Genomic DNA, 21,128 nt, shown 5'->3' with positions numbered 1-21,128 from the left:
GGAGGTCTCTCTCACTCCTTTTTCATTCACTTTGTTTCCTCGCTGGCCGCATTTCTCACAAAATAACGTCATCGCAGCACTCAGAAACTCCACAATTACTTTGCAGGTCCAGAGTAGCCGGCCCACATCTCATTCACAAATCTTACAACGCCCCTCCCCATATCCACCTCCCCGAAAAGTACTTACAATCCTTTTTCCTTTCTGGGTCTTCATGTACACAAGTCTTAGGGGGCCAATTACTGTAGTTTTAGGGAGCCTTTTCCCTTTTCTTTGTTTTATTGTCTCTTTTTGTCTACCGGGTAGGAACCTGCATCTGCCGATCACGCCAGAAGAAACAGAGCGATGCTGCCAAACTTGGCAGGGTGCGTCTCCCTCACTGAAAATCCTCTGAGGTTTCCGAAGCGAGGTGTTAGATCTCGGTGGAACCTCCAATTGTGAAAAACGCCATTCACTTCTGTTAAAATTTTAGAAGTTCAATAGTAATGAAAATAGTAATGAAAATAGTAATAAAAATTAGGACAATAAGAGACAATAAAAAACAAAGAATTTCAGATGTCCAGGTGCCTGGCACTCTGCCAAAAAACACCCCTTGCTAACAAAGGATTACTCCTCAAAGCAATAGCTTATTGCATATTCATATATCTCATACATGATTCAAACATTCCTTTCAAACTAGGGTGTTTCTGCTTAATTTTAGCTTCCCCCCCCCCCCCATCTTGTAAATCAACCTTCTTGGTTCCTCAAAGTCTGAGCTTTCCCAATAAGGAGACAATAATTCTTCTTTTGGGATTGTGATAGATGAGTAATGCAATGATTGGCTCTCACAATTATCATGTATATAGGTTAAGAAAAGTTTTATAGATTTGTAGTTATGTTTCACCCCCTTGCGTTGTTATCAAGAGACAGCCGGGGTTGGGACATCTGGGAGGGTCGGCTTGTCACTATGGCGACACCTGACCTCCAATCAGGATTTGAGGAAGTGGTCTCCACCACTGGACAGCAAAGAAGGGGTGGATGGACAGAACTTTGGGAGGGGTTAAAAGGTGAAACCTTCATTGTGTGGGCGAGCACATAGTGGGGAAAATCCATTGGTCCCAGAGCTGTAACATTAGATTTCTGTTGTATTTTTGGTACGGTTTAATAAACCTTTCTAAAATTATGAAAAGTGAGTAGCAATTTCTCACAGGGCTCTTGGTGTCTGTTGATGTTATCTCTATGCAGATAGGATAATGTGAAGAATTTCTTGATTATCTTTTCCATTCCTTGAGCTAGTTACAAAAAGTACCTAACATCATGTTATATGTAACGGGTATAATTCGCGCCATTTTTAGCATGATATATATAATATTAAATAGTTGTTAGAATATACCCTTTTGCATTAGAAGCCCCCCCCCCCCTTCTCAGGCAAAACCAGGTGTATGTTGAAACCCGATTTACAAGCAAAAGGATGTGGCTCGCCAGGAGATGGGCCTTATCTGAAGCAATACGGAGACACCCAGGCGCTGATCATCACGTGAACGACCTGAGATGGACATCAGGAACATCCCCCAGGCTGATACATGTGAATACCATGTTCCTATAAATTTCATCAAGGGTTTCAACAACTCTGGACTTCGAATTGTTCTGCCTTGTCGCCGAGAAGGAAATCTCATCAACTTATGGGACTCTGAATGAAACAAAGGACTGAATGCCGAAATCCTGGCTTCAGGCAAAATTTTCCCTATAAAAATGGCTTGTACCAGGACGGTGGTGTGGGAGCATAGAGAGAAACCTCTGCTGAGGTTGACCTCTGTGTCTTGTACCCAGCGCCGATCCCGGGTTCGGCACTGTCCTTTTCCTTGTGGCTGGCTAAGTTAGATCCCTATTGCTAAAATCAATTCTTTTTATTTTTTTTAATTCGGCTGGATCATTTTTCATTTATAACACATCACATAGTTTCTATTTTAACATTATGCTATAGCCTAAAACTATATTTAACACACTACTTAAAAGAGATTTATACAGCATAACTTTCCAACATAATACATATCGTATTCATTTTAATATTTGCGAAGAGCCAATCATATAATATGCATTTTTCACAATTCCCAGCACAACTCCATTTGCAGATCAAAATGTTCATAAGGATAATTTAAGAAGACATCTCAGAATTCAGTTCAAAGGTAAGTATATACCACATGTAGGTAGTTCTGCAGAATTAAAAATCAGTCCAAACTCTTTGTGTAAAATGCATAAAGATCTTATATCTCTTTATACATATTTAAAGGCTTGGATGCCCTTGGATGCTGTCTTCCACACAAGTGTTATTAGATCTCTCCACTCCCCAGAGTGGCTATGTAAATTTCCACTGATTTAACTTGAATGTGCATTTAAAGTAGGATAAAGTGTGCTTTAACTTGTGGTTTTTATCTTAATTTAACAAAAATATGTCTCTCAAATGTCAGCTCCAAGTGGAACACTGTTGGGGGTTAGGTTTTTTCCTTTTGTTTCTTTTTACTTAGGGAATTTTGTTCCATAAGTTGCTAGGAAACAGTAATGACTGCATACTTAAGAAAAACAAAAGTGGCCCAGGTCAGGGGAGGAGGGCATCTGGCTGCACTTCTCTTATCTGAGGGGCAGAGATAGCTCGAGAATTGGACTGGTAAAGGACCGGGCTGCGGCAGCTGCTCTCTCTCTCTCTCTCTCTCTCTCTCTCAGCTTCGGAAGAGGATGGTTGGAACTGCCGCCTGGGGGAGTGAATTCGGTGGTGCCGCCAGAGCCCAGCCCAGTCCTGATTCTTCTGCAGTGGGGTGTGCCTCTGCTCGTGAGAACAGTAACTCAACTGTGACGTTACTAACACCTACCTCACTAAAAGAGGGACTTTTCACCATCTGCTTGGTTGCCTGGGATTCTGAGCTCGCTTCTACCTGCTGTGCTTGGAGCCGGGCCGCTGCTGCCCCGCCCCGGCCACTTCTTCGGCACTGCTCCGAGCTTTCGCTACACTGTAGCCCCACACCTCCTGCCTGCTGAGACGTCCCACGGTTCCACCTACAGCCGTGGAGCTTCTGATACCTCTCATTCACCACCCTGGGATTTTTGCTCATTCCTGCTGTTCCAGCTTGCTGCTTCTGAGAGTCCCGCTGGGGCACCAGGATCGACTGCCCCAGGGGTTTGTGAAACAAGCCTCTCTTGTATCCCTTCCCATCTTGGTCAAGCCACCATTACCACGTGCTCCTCGAGCTCACTCCAGAGCACCGCCTGCAGCCGCGGGGGAATCATCGCACCTGCCCTGACCACCGGGAGCCACCAGCACCCCTGCCGGCTGTGACCATCACTACACTAAAGGGGAAAGTGCCTGTGGCCGAGAAGGCTGATACTGGGTTTCTGATTCTATTTGTCGTAACTCTATTTGTGTGCCTCGTTGTTTGTTTGCTTTGTTATACAGACTAGTAAAGAACTGTTATTCCTATCCTCAGACCTTTGCCTGAAAGCCCCTTAATTTCAAAATTATAGTATTTTGGAGGGAAGGGGATTACATATTCCATTCCAAGGGAGCCTCCTGCCTTCCTTAGAAGACACCTGTCTTTCAAACCAGGACAGAAACACATTAAAGAAAAAAAAGAAGGTTGCTCAAATTGAGGTGCATATGTCAGTATTCATTATGAGAGTCAACTTTGAATAGGGTAGTCTGGTGTATAGACCTGAGTAACAGTGCAACACCAAAAAGCATGGAGATGTTAAAATAAAGGATTTGTATTCAGTGGAGTGACTTTCACAAGTAAATTTAAGGATTATTTGGAGGAAAAGGCACCAAAATATATAGTTATTTAAATTGTCAGAATACGAAAGCCATTTACAGTTTTTGCTCAACTGAAGTTATGTAAATCGTGACAATGATTAAGAGGGATGTGCAACAGAAAGTAGTAATTAACATCCAGGTGGAATATTTGTTACATATATACCAGCTTATTGATACCAGTGGGACCTCAGCTACATTGTTGCACATATACTGCTGCTATACTCCAAATCTGGAAGAGGAACTGAGGAATTCAGAGCAGTAAACTAGTAATATGGGAAGAATAAAGCCTGAAAAGAATGCTTAGAAGCTTGATAACTTTTCCCAGGCTGTCAATCCTTAAAATCATAAAATGGTTGAGGCTGGAACCTAGTCCACACCTTTCCCCCGCCATCCTCAGCAGGGTCATCTGGAGCCAGTTGTTCAGGACCATGTCCAGACAGTTCTTCAAGGAGGGAGACTCCACATCATCTCTGGGCAAAATGTTCCAGCACTCAGTCTCCTTCAAAGTAAAAAAAAATTAGTTTTCTGATGTTGAAATGGAAACTCCTATGTTTTAGCTTGTGCCCATTGACTCTCAACCTGTCACTAGGCACTACAAAGAAGAGCATGTTTCCCTCTTCTTCATTCCTTCCCATCAGGTATTTGTACGCATTGATGAGAACCTCTCTGAGTCTTCTCCAGGCTAAACACTCCCAGCTCTCAGTGTGACCACCTACACCTGACCCCTGGTAATATGGTTAACATAACTAATGCCATTAGGCAAATAGCCATTCTCTGTGACTCAGCTGGGCACATATCAGCCCCATTTTCCCTCATCAGACCTTGAAGGTCCTGTGCACTAAGCAGACTTCTCCCCTTTCCTCTCAGTCTCCAGGTTCCCGGGTGCCAGGCTAACTACTCTCCTCCTTACTGGCCTTGAAGGTCCCAGGCACCTGGCCAATCAGGTGGTTGTGATCCCGATACAGAACAGGGAAGCTTAGCAGCACACATAGCACTGCCTATAAAATCAAGCAGTTAAGTCTTAAAGTGGGACTTGGACTGAAACAGCTGCTGGACAGCAAAACTTGTGATCCTCCAGTGGTCAGGGATGCCTCCAACATCATCTGCTTCTACTGAGGATTTAGTCACTCAAATTATTTTACATCTTTCAAGCCTAGATTATGAATTGTTATATTGATATGGAACGTCATATATTAAGATTTGACCTGACATGCAGAGGATCCAGGTGATTAGAAGCCATAAGCTAAGCTATGCCTTGAAATTCTGTGCTATGCTACTTATAGAATTGTGCTACACTGATTCTGCTTATTAAAACACCTGTTCTACTCTGATCATACCATTCTATGCTGATCATAGAAGTCCGGTAAAAAAAAAACACCTTTTAATTGTAACTACTACTTAGTTTCATCATCATTCTGCCAAGGATTTCCAAAAGAACCCGTCTGTCCCCATAAAGCCAGGTGACAGCCTTTCCTCATAAGGGAGGTGCTCCAATCCTTTAATCATCTTTGTGACTCTTCACTAGTGTCTCTCCATAATGTCCATGACTCCTGTACTGGAGGGCCCAGAACTGGACATGGTACTTTAGATGCAGACTCACCAGTGCTGAGTAAAGGGGAAGGATCACCTTCCTTGACTTTCTGGCAACGACAGCCCAATGCAGCACAGGGTGCTGTTAGCCTTCTTTGCCACAAGGACACATTGCTGGTTCATGTCTAGCTTGGTGTCCACTAGGACACTACAAACATACAGTCCTTTGCTGCAAAGCTGCTCTCCAGTTGGTGAGCCCCCATCATGTACTGGCGCATGCAGTTGTTTTTTCCCAGGTGTGGGACTTGGCACTTTCCCTTGTTGAAATTCATGAGGTTCCTGTCAGTCCATTTCTCCAGCCTGTCAAGATACCTCTCGATGGCAGCACAACCCTCTGGTGTATCAGCCATTCCTGCCAGTTTTGCATCATCTATGCACTTGCTGAGAGTGCACTCTTTTCCACTGTCCAGAGGTGTTGGCAACTTGGTGTCAAAAATATATTTTGGGCTATTCCTATAAGATTTTTTCCTCCTATAATCAGATTTCAGTATTCAAAATCAAGCTTGGTAATTTACCTTAAACAACAGAAAATAATTAAGTGTTCATTGATTAGTATGAAATACTTTATGTGCCTCAAGGAAATTCACAGAACTGTGCTATTATTCTCTTCACTGCTCATCATGTCTAGTTTTTACTTTTTTTTTTTTTTAATTTAGTGAGTAAAATAAAATTCCAATTCTAGTTAAGCCCATTAATTCAAAGCAGTCAAATCTATGAGCTAAACACTGACAAACACTTCTACTGTTCCCTGCTGTTTAACTACTGATTACAGTGTGAGCTAGTGTGTTCTGGAAATAAGACGCTTCCTCACAGACTTGCATAAACACCTGAGGAGGAATTTTCCTTTTTTTTGGTGAAATACAATTTAAGCATTATGCTTTACCTCAGTGAAATTCCATCTTACTGACATTCATACTTACATGGGGAAAAAAATTGGCTTAGCAAGCAAACTTATTTCACAGGGGAAAGTATTAAAGCAGCACACACGGCCCAACTTTAAAATACTAAGCCTTTTTAAATTAAAATACTAAAGAAACTGCTTCTTTGCAGTCTGAAGTCACATTACTACATTTTGCTCATGAGAATAAAATTTAAAGTCATGAGTTGCACATAAAGGATTTATTTTAAATGTTTTAAGGATAGAGTTACATCATAATTATAAAAATTACTTACAGAATTAAGCAACAGATTTAAATATGTTCATACTTCTAAATGCAAAGAAAATAAAAATTATGAAACCAAGCTTTAAAGATGAAGTCACTACCTAATTTTAAAATGTGAACACAAAGACCTTTGAACTATACACATACCAAGAACCATCCAAATTGCACTAATGATATAAAATACAAAATGCACAACATTTTCAAGGAACCAGAAACTGTGTTTTACCCTAATTATTTTTCCCTGAAGCAACTGTAATTTATTCTATTTGAAGAGAAATCCTCCATTTTAAAGAATTAATTTAAAGAAATGTATACCTATTGTAATAAATAGGATTTTCCCCAAAGTATTTCAGTCTTTATGTAGTCCCACTTAGTTTAGGGTTTGGCATTCAAAAGAACAAAATCCATTGTTTTACTTATCAATTATGATTTTATTTATTCTTGAACAGAATACATGGTCCCTTCAAATGCTGTATGACATACAACTGGAAAATTACCTCTTGTTGGAACTATGTTTGCCTCACCAGTGCATTTAATCCTATTAACAACCATTCAAACAGCACAATAAGGAAATTCACAAAAAACTGAACACAAAATAAAAACAGAACAAACCCCAAACCTAAACATTATAACATGCAACTTCCATTTGTTACACTGAATGTTCTAACCTTCTAAGCATGCAAAAAAGGATGGTCTGCATTTAAGTTTTTTTTTTTTTTTCCTTTTTAAGAGTTTTCCATGGCAGCTCGACATCATGCACATACAATATACAACAATACTACAGCATGTAAATGAGAGGCCAATAATTTTTATACAAAGATCCATGGCTTGTGTCATCACAAGACCTACAATAAATTTGGAAAGTAATGTTGAACCCCTAGAACAAGGGACCAACATGTAGTTACTAGGGTAATGCAAGCACTGCATGCAGATCTGAAACATGAGCCTAAAGTAAGCCCAAAACAGATGGCAGGGAGTGGAATAAGTCTCGAGTCTCAAAAAGGTGGTTTAAGCTATTAAAAAAACCAACCACAAAACCAAAACTACCCCTCCACACAAACCTTAAGAAAAAAAGAGATGAAAAGAAAAAAAACCCATGCAACAGACAATGGGGACATCTAAAAACAACTATAAAATTTGACAGTATATACTGTATAGATTATATTCTAATTAGCAAAATATGTGGTGTATTAGAGTGGCTTACATAAAACTTCACAAATGCAAGCCAAATGCTAAAAATGTTCCAGTAGAGCTAAACCTCAAATATTTCAAAACAAACCTTGTTGTTACATCCTTAGACGTAAAGCCCAAAATTCATTGTACTAAGTTATTAGTGTATTTTGTGTGTAATCAATACACTCATTCTTGTGCCACAAATATCAACTTGGGCTCATGGAGCCAGGCTCAGCTTTGAGATTTACATGCAGGACTCTTAAGAGTCAATAGGAAGCACATAACAGATCTGCAGGATGAAAGCACTGTGTTGCAAATCTGCTCATTTTGTTCAAAACACAATGAAAATTTACTGACTCAGATACTTGGTGCTTAAAGACTGGATTGAGAAGTTGTGAACTGAAAGACAATAGCCTGCCTTTGGTTGCCCATGATGAAATACAGGACATAATGCAATATAGTAGCAAGGGACAAAGAACTGATACCATATTTATACAGTATTACCATTATAACAGCATAATGAGGCACAAGCCTTAAGGCTAAAGTATGAAATCAGGCAAAAAAAAAAAGGACAGAAAAGGACTTAAGCCACTGTTTTTGCTATTAAGAATACCCACAATAGAGGTCAGACCCCTGATCTCTGATTAGCAATCTCTCTCCTGCATCCTTCCACTAACATCATAAGGTTGGATATCTATGTATTCCTTCTTTCCATCAATAGCGTTGACTGTATTCGCATTCTTCACATACTGTATTTCTGTGAAGCAATGGTTTGAAGCCTGTAGAGATCTGCTTCAACATGAAAATTTTGTTGCTGTGATAATCCCCATGACAATTATGATGCTTTTAAAAGTTGCTATTCTTAAAAAAACCCAAATACCCTAACCTTGATTTACAACTATCTTGCAAGATTAAAACTGTGAAAGGATTCTGCTGTTGTGGGCTGTTATTTGCATCCACAATCTAATGCAGATGACTGAACCACTGAGACAGCCTATAGCTCCCATTAGATAGTACACCACTGGCATGCATAACTCTAGTGTTCACAGAATGAAATTCATGTTAATGGCATACCTCAAAGCAAGTACACCACAAAAGGCAACAACAGGTTTAAACTGTAGATTTGTCTGGACACTCCTTACATGGAAAAGCCAAAAATAGAATGCATTGAAATTATGCCTTCTTGAACCAAAATGGTTAAAAACAATACAAATCCCAGCACAAAACAAAGCAAAGGAATACAGCAGACTGAGGAGAAGGCAACAAATGCTTCTCCTTCTCTAAAGGAGGTCCTCAGTGTAAAAGGACCTCCCTCCCGCATAAACTTGTATTTACTGTGTAAAAGATTAACTAATACTAGGTTTCTAAGTCCACACACAAACATCCAGGTTTCTAGGTTCTGATATTAAATGAGAGACTACTGATTGCCAATGTGTAGTCCAAAGTCTGCTTAAGTAGCATTATATACTGTTAAACTTGTGGCACCAAGCACTTGTATTCTGCTACGAAATGTGTATGACAAAACAGAACACAACATTTAGGATTAATGGCAGCTTTGTTGTGTGTATTTTACTCTTTCCTACAACTTGTAAATACAGGCCCTTAACCTTCATTTTCTAATTAACTGGATATAGAGATTAAAGATATTTTTATAGTTTAAAGCCTTTTCACTGAAAGGTGCATAAGTCAAACACTTGATATCCTACTGCCCTGTGACTAGTAAAAAACACACAAGTATTTAATAACTTAATTTGAAACAAAGAGTAGAAACACAGTAAATTGATGCTACATGGGTTAGACACTCCTTACTGCTGCACAAACTGTTTAAATCTTTCAGAAAAGTCACCTCTGTCCCAACCCAGAAAACAAGGACTGCCAGTAGCCAAGAAATTAAATTTAATGTTGCAAAAGAAGGCATATGGAAAATAGCAAACTACACTTGCATGTGGCAGTTGAACAGGTGATGGAAGGTTGAAGAAAAAGTTAATCTAAGAAAAAATCTAGATTACAATACTAGATTGACTTCACACAGCTTGAATTTGCAACTGTTCTTTGCTTTTAACTCCCTACCACCCAAATATAGTGATTTCCTTCAAGAAAAGGAGCTCTCTTACACGAGATGTGTCATATTCACATAAATTTGTATTATTCAGAACAAAACAGTTGCTGGCAGAGATTGTGGGTTCGCAGGGACATTTAAATTTTCATTCAACTGAAAACCAGTCAAGTCTGTGTCTACAAATTTTACATTTAATAGTTCCACAAATTTGTCAGAAGTTCATGATGACGTCTAGGATGTCTTCACCAAATCATAGACATAAATATGGAAATCATCATCAAACTTGATGAAATAGACAGATGGTTTGGCTTCAACTTGATGAATGACCATGCCAGTCCGTTTTGAGCCATCTTCTTTGGCATATTCCACTTGTTTGCCTACCAGGCTGTCTACAACTTCACCTGGTTCTCGTTCTGCAGGAGGTGAATCATCTGTAATATGAAAATACATTGTACTTTGGTAGACATTTATGGATTTTTTCCGATATACAAGACTGCAGACTTCTTTATAAGTTAAGAAAGTCACAAGTTCAAAATGCAAAGTATGTCTAAAGTTGTTTAGACAAGCGCCTATTGCCATGCTTCTAGAGTAGTCACAGATTTTATTTTTTTAAGTAATATCGTCTTCACTTTTATGAATTAAAAATTAGCACTTCAATTGGTTAGAAAAGTAAATCTTTTGACATGAAGGTTTACACACCAATTACAAAAAATATTTGTAGATAATTGAATTTGAGCCCCCAGCAGAACAAGGCACTAAGTATATTTAACAGAAAGGCAGGGGTACTAGAACTCATTATCCAAAATGTCAATGCAAATATGTCATTGCAACAAAACCACATCTTCCAAGCTAAGTGCAACCTCCTTAATCAATAATGCTGTAGAAAGGAGCTTTCAGTTTTACACTAGAATGGATACTGTTGAGAAGTTTAATCTTATAACCTGCTTTTCAAGCAAAATCTACCCAGAAGTATCCTTAAATACACAATTTACATTGTCTGTAAAGGACCCAAATTCAGGGAAGGTAGCTCATAGTTTGGAGTGTCTTAGAAACAGAGGTAAGGAATCATAGAATATCCTGATCTGGAAGGGACCCACAATAGATAGGAAAAAAGAACACATTAAAAACTTAATTCTTAAATATGAAAACCATGAGTCTTTTAACTTATTTTTGTAAGAAAGAAGAAAGCAAAGCAGAATTTAAAAAGAAATTACAAGGTATTTTGGAGTGCCAACTCTGAAAGAGCTTGCTTTGGTTTTTATACAATCAAAGTCAGTTTTTCCATTAACATTTGTGGTTCTCTCTCAGGCCACAGATAAGTTGCTTTTTGTTAGGCTGGAAAAAAATCTAAAACCATAGGATTACTACAGAGGTTATGCAAATAAGTGCCACTTGTTTACTCAGCCAGTGCTAGATCTGAAGGAAGACAGTCTGAGAAACTCAATTAATTAATTTAAAATAATATTTATGTAGTGCATTGCATAATTACTGTTTGGCTATCAAATTAACAATTTACTTTAAAGTCAAAATTGCCTCTTTGTCGGAGAAGCACTTTTGAGACACAAGACAGAAGTGAGAGCACAGTATTATCGACAAACTTTTTTATTCTTTTTTTTTTTTTAGCTAAAATCCCTTGAACAACACTGATTCTGCATAAAATATTTATAGGAAAAAAGCCAATAACTTTCACTTTAAAAAAGAAAGAAAAAATATTCCTCCTAACCTATGGAATTTTTTCCCTGTTTATATGTTTAAACATGTGAGAGAAAATGAATTTTGAAAATATTAGTGCTTCTTTCCTCCAAGAATCTATTCAAAAACTTTCCAAACTGATGATGCTTACCCAAACTAAATTAACCTATTTTAGTTAGCCCCAAAACATTATTTTTATAACAACTGCTTCAAAAATAGAACTCCTTGATTTGTGACACTTCTATAAGAAAATAACAATGGAAAGATTCTAGTTTGTCCATGTGAAAAAAAATCTAAGTGTAATCTCTTCATAACAGTATGCATATCTTTATAAAAATTAGGAATTATAACAGAAAAGGATTTTACAGTATTTATTGCATATTTCACCACTGACTCAAGGAAAATATTTCAGAAATTGTTTAATAAAGATATTTTTTCAGTTGTGCTGTAACCTTTGCTAGTTTTGATACTTAAAAAGATACTTGTTTGTCAACTCTCTTTTCCATACATAACCCATAAGCTGTATAATAATACAGAGAGATGCCACTTTTCAGAAGAAAAAAGTAACCAGTCTACTTACTGGAATCGGGCATAATGCGAAGGTCACCTTCTTTATAGTCATCTAAGAGTTGGTACATATACAACACAGGATCTTTCTCGTAGGTAATATAAAACCATGTGTTCATAATAGGAGCTCGAGCCAAGACCATCCCCCTCCATTCATCTTTTGAGCCATCCTCTGTCTCAAACATATGTTCCACAGCTTTGCCAATCATTGTGTCTGCCAGGTGGGCATCACTAATTCGAGATGAAGCTGAAATGGTAGCAGTTCAAAAGTATGTCCATTCAAAAAGCACAGAAATAAATCTTTACAAAAATAATCTTTATCCAGATTAATGAATAAATTAATTTGAAAGTTAGTCAATTCACATAAAAAACAAATAATGCCCATTTCAGAGAGTTGAAAACCAAAGAACAGCAGAACTCAAAGAATTAATTTAACATGCTAACACTCTTTAATGACATTTTCCATCATTGCACTCCCCCCAATCAAACTATCATAATGCAAGGTAAAGGGAGACCAATATAAGCCACAGCAAGGAATAGCATCTGTATTTTAAATAGTTATACTGAAGGGGAGGAGGAGGGGAGGAAGAGAAGCTAAATCACAGAGCAGCTGTATGAAGTTATTAATGAAGGTTTTAGGTTTGGTTCCCCCTAACCCCATTCTAGAGACTGCTACTGATTTCTTTGCAGTCAGGAAACCCAAGAATTGATTCCATTCAGAAAAAAACCATCATTATTAGGTCAAACCTTGAACTTTACAGTTTGGAAACACCTGCAGTTTAACAATTCTGTGCTAATTATAAGAAAAAATAAAGCCTTGTTACTAGTTAAGTTACTAGTTACTAAGTTATTTCACTTAGAAAATGCTTTTTTTCCCTCCACTTGTATTAATACCTATTGAAAGCACATTAAAAAAAATCCAACCAAACACATAATTAATGTCAAACACATGCAAGACAGCATAGTCAGGACATTTCTCAGTTGGCTCAGAGTTAAAATTTTAATATAAATATTGACAGTACATGTACATAAGCTCATTAGGGATAAGACTCTCAAAAAGAAAACCCACAGAATTTTCTACATACAATTTAAAGACAAGAGACAGCACTAATCTCTCTGCTATCATCAAAACTTTGTGAACTAAAAAAAATAAAAATTGAACAGAGCATTTCGATTATCTGCCATGTACTGAAAAGTAATTTAATAAAATTTAAATGTTCTGACAACATATGCACATATAGGAAAAACCTCTTACCAACTCTGTCTGGAAGGACTTCAAGTGCTGAAACTCTTTCGTCTTTATGCAGTTCTAGTCCATACACACAATCAAATCCATCATACTTTATAAGATAGAGGGAGGGATTTACAGGAACTTGATCAAGAACTGTGCCTTTCCATTGTGTTACAGGTCCGCTCCCTTCTCTCCAGCCATGCTGTATTCTGCAGCCTACAATGTTTCTTCGTGGCTGAGAAATAGGTTTGCTTGGTCCAACATTGTTTCTATGCTTTCTGTACACAGATACAAACATAACATTAAACAAGTACATACTCAAAATTCTACTCTGGACAAGAGCTGCATGCTTTAAGAAGGCAATATATTATTATTATTATAATTATATACTAATATAAGATACATTAATTTATACAGCTTAGTGCACCTTATTCAAATTAGGGTATAAAGAATACTACATTGTTCTGGAAAAAGAAAAAAACCCACACTGAAAAGTAGTGGAATACTTTCAATATTTTGTATAAGTTGCTTTCATAATAGTAGTTCCTAAAACTAGTTTGCTTAAGCCAAAAGAACTATTTTAGGCATTGCTACACAGAACATCAAAAGTAAAACTTGCTTGTTAAAACCCTAAATCAGCTCTGAAAGAGCAATGTCACCTAATAGTATATACTTTTGCTACCTTGTTGCTCTCCGCAGAATGGTAAACATAATTCCCTCACCCCAGTAGGAAGAATCCAGTGGAAACATTAGTGGTGGTTGATTAAAATTCTTCAGAGCATTTGTTTTCCCTAACCTGTCTTGTCACCTGAAGGAAATTTCACTTCCCTCTGCACTTACAGGTATCTTTGACTTCAAGTATTTTTAAAGGCACATGGTAGCAACAACATTTTCTAACATTCCTTTTTAGTACAACACAAGAAAAATTATATGCAAAGGTCACAGCAAGAGAAGTGATACTCTTTAAAGCAGATATTAGATTAAATATACTTTTTACCCTTCCTCATTTTTGTAATCTAACTTGCACAGGAAGATTCCTTCCAGTGAATGGCAGTTTCTCTGATAAACAGTCATGTAAGCTATTTGACAGTTTCAACCCACTAAAACAGTGTTACACAAGTTTTATTCTATTGAGTTAAATAAACCCAAAGAGTAACTTGACATTTGTGAATACAAATGAAAAAACATGAACATTACAACATCACATTGGTGATAAATATATATTATCATCTTTATTTTAGCATGTTACAATATGTATATTCATTCCTAGAGTGATACTTAGTGGGTTGCCTGATTAAAATTCTCACAAATGTTAGCTAATTCCAAAATAATTTTTTTAATTAATTGTCAGTTATAGTACTCTTCATTTAAATGGCAATATACACATTAGAAGCATGCTTAAAAGCAACATCTAAAAAAAAGGAAAATCAGTTGCAGAAAACAACATCCATTCTTAGATTAGTGACAGTGACCAAAGTAAAATGTCTCTAGGAACAATGAAAACTCAAAGAACAACCCATGTACGCTAGAGATCCAAAAGACACAAATAGCAATCTTATCAATGAAGTCTCATAATGAGTCTTTAAAACCAATAAAAACAGTATATGAAATTACTAATGCTGAAGATGTAATCATAACTCTATTAAAAACAAAATGCATAATTCCTTCAACAGCTTGTCCCACCTCAACACTTTCATTCTTCATGAAAGTCTTAGCAGAGTTCCACAGTATCTTTTGTCAATTTTAATTTCTGTCGTGATTTAACCTGATTAAGGAGGTCAGTCTGCATTCACAATTTATCTTGTCAAAGTTAGTATTATAGAAATGCTAATCTCTTCCAGTTAAGAGGAATTCCTCTGCAGAGTTGGTTCTAATTTTCCACAGAAACTTGAACGTATGTTCAAATACTCAGTCTTGGTCAAGTCTTACTTTAAAAAAATTATAATAGTCTCTGAAAAGTTTTATTCTGAATAAATGAGATGAGAGATCTGGTTCTTGGGCACAATGAAAGTTACTTTATTTTGCATTAAATTAATCTATTGAATTTTAATGAATCACAATTCCATTATTCCATTTTAAGGCATCCTCACAGAATAAAACCAGCTGCTACTGAAGCTAAAAAGTTAAAGTTGAAAAAGGTAAAATAATATTGTTCATGTTTAACCACACAGTTAATTTCACTTTCTGCTTATAAATCATGACATTTAAATTTGCACAATCAAGTGAAAAGCTTCAGTCACTTAAAAAAAATATGACAAAAAAAGCTACACAATACAGTCCAATTTGGTCACTACCTTTTAAAACACCTTGGAGAGAGCAACAAGCATCATAAATGCAATTACAAATCAAGGAGCAGCTAGGTATACTTGCAGTTCAAGTTTTCCTTTGTTTGAAGGTTGGTACTGCTGGACAGCCACTCATTGTCATTTGTATCGCTATTTGTTATAGCAGGAAATATGATTTTCAAACAAATGAATTGCCAAAGAAGAACTAATTTTGCTTGCTACTGAACATGTCATAAGAAAGAAAACAAATTTCTAACTGACGACAAACAACAGAATCATAGAATGATCAGCCTTTAAAGATCATTTACATTCAATTCTTCTACCCCCTGCTATGGACATCTTTCATTAAAATCAGGTTGCTCAAAGCCCCATCCAAACTGACCATGAACACTTTTCAATGATGGGGAATCCACAGCTTCTCTGGGCAACCTGTTCCAGTGCCTCACAACTCTCATCATAGGAAATTTCTTCCTTATGTCAAATCTAAACCTACCCTCTTTCAGTTTAAAACCATTGCCCTTAGTTCTGTCAATACAGACCCTGGTAAAAAGTTTATTTGTCTTTTCATAAGCCCCTTTTATATATTGAAAAGCAGCAATAAGGTCTCCCCAAAGCCTTCTCTTCTCCAGGCTGAACAACTCCAACACTCTCAGCCTGTCATCATAGGAGAGGTGTTCCAGTCCTCTGATTTCATTTTCATGGCCCTCCTCTGGACACACTCCAACAGGTCCACATCTTTCTTGTACTGGGGACCTCAGAGCTGGATGCAGTACTCCAGGTGGGGTCTCATTAGAGCAGAGGGGCAGAATCACCTCTCCTGTCCTGCTGGCCACACTTCTTTGATTCAGCCCAGGAAGCCCAATTGGCTTTCTGGGCCGCAAGCACACATTGCCAGCTCATATTCAATTTTTCATACACCAGTACCCCCAAATCCTTCTCTGCAGGGCTGCTCTCAATCCATTCATCCCCCAGTCTGTATTGACACTGGGGATTGCCCTGACCCAAGTGCAGTACCTTGTACTTGGCCTTGTTGAACTTTATGAGGCTCACATGGACTGAACCTTTCAAGGTCCCTCTGGATGGCATCCCTTCCCACAAGTGAATCAACTGCTCTGCTCAGCTTGGTATCATCTGTACACTTGCTGCAGGTGCACTCAATCCCACTGTCTATCAGAGAATCATAGAATTGTTTGTGTTGGAAGGGGACCTTGAAGATCATCTAGTTCCAACCCCCCTGCCACAGGCAGTGACACCTTCAACTAGATCATGTTGTACATAGCCCCATCCAACCTGGCCTTGAACACCTCCAGGGATGGGGCATCCACAACTTCTCTGGGCAAACTGTTCCATTTCCTCACCACCCTCACAGAAAAGAATTTATTCTTAATATCTAATCTAAACCTACTCTCAATTTAACCCATTCCCCCTTGTTATGTCACTACATGCTCTTGTAAATAGTCTTGTCCCATCTTACCTGCAAGTTCCCTTCAGGTACTGGAAGGCTGCAATTAGGTCACCCCAAAGCCTTCTCTTCTCCAGGCTGAATAATCCCATTTCTCCCAGCCTTTCCTTGTAGAAGAGGTGCTCCATCCCTCTAATCATCTTTGTGGCCTTGTCTAGACTTGCTCCAACAGGTCAATGTCTTTCCTGTGCTCGGGATCCCAGAGCTGGATGCAGCACTGCAGGTGGAGTCTCACAAGAGCTGAGTAGAGGGGCAGAATCACTTCCCTTGACCTACTGGCCACACTTCTTTTGATGCAGCCCAGGATACGATTGGCTTTCTGGGCTGCCAGTGCATGTAGCCAGCTCATGTCCAGCCTCTCATCCACCAGCACTCCCAAGTCCTTCTCTGCAGGGCTGCTCTCAATCTGTTCATTCCCCAGCCTGTATTGATACTGGGGTTTGCCCTGACCCAGGTACAGCACCTTGTACTTGGTCATGTTAAACCTCATGAGATTCCCATGAGCCTCCTTCTTGAGCCTGTCTAGGTCCCTCTAGATGGCATGCTATCCTTCAGGTGTGTCAACAGCACTATGTTGTTGATAAACATAATGAACACTACTGGTCCCAGTATGGATGCTTAAGGGACACCACTCATTACTGGTATCTACTTGGACACTGAACTGTTGACTTTGAATGCATCTATTAGCCAATTCCTTATCCATGTAACAGTCCATCTATCAAACCCATGTATTTCCAATTTAGAGGAAGGACTAAGTCCACAACAGATAACATCAATTGCTCTTCCCTTGTCCACTGATGCAGTCACCCCATCATAGAAGGCCACTAGATTAGTCAGGCATGACTTGCCCTTGCTGAAGCCATGTTGGCTGTCTCTAATCACCTCCCTGATTTCCATATGTTTAAATATGTCTTCCAGGAAGATATGTTCCATGATCTTACCAGGCATAGAGGTAAGACTGACTGGTCAGTAGTTCCCCGGGAACTCTGCACTACCCTTTTCAAAAAAGGGTGTGTAATAACCGTGACCAGTATACTTCCATATAAGATAATAGTCAACTTTCTCAAACCTCTTTTTATATCAATAGTATGTTGTTTCTGTGATAAGCACAGGAACACATAAGTATGTACATTTTGAGATGGTATAATGAGAAAATCCAAAATGTTTCCCTTCTGTTTTATTAGAATTATCCTTAAAATTTCACAAAGTTTTGTTCCTAAAGACTGGAATAATATTTCAAAGCCTTAGACATTCAAAATTTAAGTTGCCATATGTCACAGCTAGTCTGTGGCTGAGCAATTAATTCAGTTACAGACAGGGACCTCAACCAATCACGTTCCATCTTAAGCTGCAGACATCTCATTGGTCAGGAAACTGGGAGGTGTTAAGAGCAGACCAATGAGCATTATAGACTGGGACATTTCAAACCCCCTATATAAGGCTGGGTTCAAAGAATAAAGCTCTCTCTCTTGCCACATGGACCTTGGGTGTGTGTTGTCTCTGTCTCCAACCCACCCCTCCATGTTACAGTCACACATACATAAAACACAGAGCCAGGAAAAGCAAATAATGCCAAGTCCTGAAAACAATTCCTGATGCTTCAGTTATGCACTCATTGTAAAAGGCCCTTCAATTCCACTAAGTTTCAAATCCTCTTATTTCAAAGAAATTATAGAATCATTTAGGTTGGAAAAGGCCTTTAAGATAATTGAGTTCACCTGCAAACCTAACACTGCCAAGTCCACCACTAAACCATGTCCCTAAGCAACATATCTATATATCTTTTCAATACCTCCAAGGATGCTGACTCCAACACTTCCCTGGGTATTCTGTTCCAATGCTTGAAAACCCTTTCATTGAAGATATTTTTCCTAATATCCATTTTAAACCTCCTCCGGCTCAACTATTGCTTGTCATTTTGGAGAAAAGACCAACATCCACATCACTACAACCTCTTTTCAAGTATCTGTAGAGAGCTATAAGGTCCCTCTGAGCCTCCTTTTCTCCAGGCTAAACAGCCCCAGTTCCCTCAGCGGCTCCCCATAAGATTTATGCTCTAGACACTTCCCCATCTTTTTTGCCCTTCCCTGGACACACTCCAACACCTCAATGTGTTTTTTGTAGTGAGGTGCCCAAAACTGAACACAGTGCTCGAGGTACAGCCTCACCAGTGCAGAGTACAAGGGGACAATCACTTCCCTAGTCCTGCTGGCAACACTATTGCTGATATAAGCTAGGATGCCGTTGGCTTTCTTGGCCACCTGGGCACACGCTGGCTCATGTTCAGCTGACTGTCAACCAACCCTCCCACATCCTTTTCTGCCAGGCATCGTTTCAGACACTCTTCCCCTAACCTGTAGCATTGCATGGAGTTTGTTGGAACCTAAGTGCAGAACCCAACACTTGGCCTTGTTGAACCTCAAACAAGTGGCCTTGACCCATTGATCCAATCTGTCCAGATCCCACTGTAGAGAGTTGTTACAGTGATTGACAAGGGTGTTGGCCAACCAAATATCTCCCAATGCTGCAGCCACCTCACTGGCCAGGACCTGAAGGGGCGTGGAGTTCAAACCAATGAGAACATCCAGACCGGGTCTTTCAAATGCCATATATAAAGGAGGGGTTGGAAAAGAAAAGCTCTCTGTGCCACACGAACATCGGGGTGAGTGGTCTCTGTCTCCTGCGCCCCTCACCCCCCCCCATCCCCCCCCCCATAATCTAACATAGAGTTTTTCTACCATATGGCAGATCAACAGTCCCAGTCAACTTGGTGACACCTGTAAACTTGGTGAGCATAAACTTGATCCCCTCATCCAGATCATTGATAAAGATATTAAACAGGACTGGACCCAATACTGAGCCCTGTGGATGATGCCAAATTGGTTTTTGCCTTTTTTTCTTTTATATATTTTCTATATTCTTTACATGTATATTTGTAGCTCTGTAGCCTACCATAGTATTTGTAGCTAGCATTTTACCTACTCTATTAGACAGAAGGACAAAATAAATTCCCCAGTGCCTCCAAGCTGGGGGTCCAAGGTTAGATTCTGTGGGAAGTCAAGGTTGAAACTAGCTCTCTGAGACAGATTTTCATAAACAAAGCTTAGTTACTATCTAAAAGAGGGGGAATTCAAAGAAGGTTGAATGGGGCGAGCATTACCTCACTACTTATGTCTCTAATTGGGGATTTTTGTCATTTATGGTAATTTGCTAAACATATAAAAATACAATAGAAATAGAGCTAGAAATACAGCTAGAAAGCTGAGCTAGGAGCACTGTTCAGCTCATGACAGAAGTGGATATGTTAGCATTAGTAGGCTGCAAGCCTTGGCAACAGAAAGCAGAACCCTGAAGAAGGAATGCAAAAGTTAATGGTGTTCTTGGTACGATGTACTTGGTAAGCAGAAATTATGTAAGATTGCACATACCTGTGCTAGTGTGTATGAGGCTTTGAATTAAGCAATGTTACCTAGTTACATAAATGTTATAGTTACGCTATTTTTAGTTACAACTGAAAAGGTATATAAACTCAGCTGTGTGTATCAATAAATGGCTTCATGTGTGCAAACCATGGAGACCCTGTCTCTTTATTAATTGCCATCAAATGGTGCCCTCATGGTGAGGAAGCAATGATCATCTAGCTGAGAGACTGACGACGAGCCCTGCAGAATGAAGTGCTGCTGTGAGGAAGCAGGAAAGCCGGCCGGCAACGAACCCTTCTGGGATAAAGTAGGTGAGGTATCCCTCCAGGATATATAGGAGGTTAACTGCTGCAGGGGACAATGGGTCAGGGGATGTCTGCCTAGGAAAGAGACGTTTTTGAACTTATGTCTAAGCTGTTGCAACAGCATGGCAAAACTTTGCCCTGACATGACTCAAAAGTCCTATTACGATGGGCAGCAGCTGAGATACCAGGAGTCACAGAATCTACGGTCTTTATGACAGATTTGTGGGACAAAGCGCAAATTAAGCTATGGGATTCTGCTACCAAGGGAAATAAAGCAGCTGCAGAAATGCTGCCCTCCTGGTGGGTGATTTTTGAAGTCTTAAAGGCCCAAGAAAAGTCCCAGGCTAAAGGGAATGCCTGCCCTCCCTCTACAGCAGAAGCTCAATGTTCTTTAAAATCTT

The 21,128-nt window shown here is 39.0% G+C and overlaps 1 protein-coding gene across 7 annotated transcripts in view; it reads right to left on the bottom strand.

Moving 5' to 3' along the window:
- Positions 1-6,472: 6,472 nt before the first annotated feature.
- Positions 6,473-21,128, bottom strand: part of LOC128782868 (spindlin-Z-like) — a 119,096-nt gene continuing 104,440 nt past the window's right edge. For all 7 annotated transcript variants that reach the window (XM_053933356.1, XM_053933358.1, XM_053933357.1 and 4 more), the window contains 3 exons: positions 13,278-13,531; positions 12,036-12,269; positions 6,473-10,194 (listed from right to left, as the gene is read on the bottom strand). In XM_053933356.1, coding sequence (XP_053789331.1) covers positions 9,995-10,194; positions 12,036-12,269; positions 13,278-13,531 — 688 coding nt within the window. In that variant the 3' untranslated portion in view covers positions 6,473-9,994. The remainder of the gene's footprint in view (positions 10,195-12,035; positions 12,270-13,277; positions 13,532-21,128) is intronic.

This window comes from Vidua chalybeata, assembly GCF_026979565.1.
Source record: "Vidua chalybeata isolate OUT-0048 chromosome W unlocalized genomic scaffold, bVidCha1 merged haplotype SUPER_W_unloc_13, whole genome shotgun sequence".
NCBI lineage: Eukaryota > Metazoa > Chordata > Aves > Passeriformes > Viduidae > Vidua > Vidua chalybeata.
Note: the sequence above shows the minus strand (reverse complement) of the source record. Positions and strands in the feature narration are given on the sequence as shown.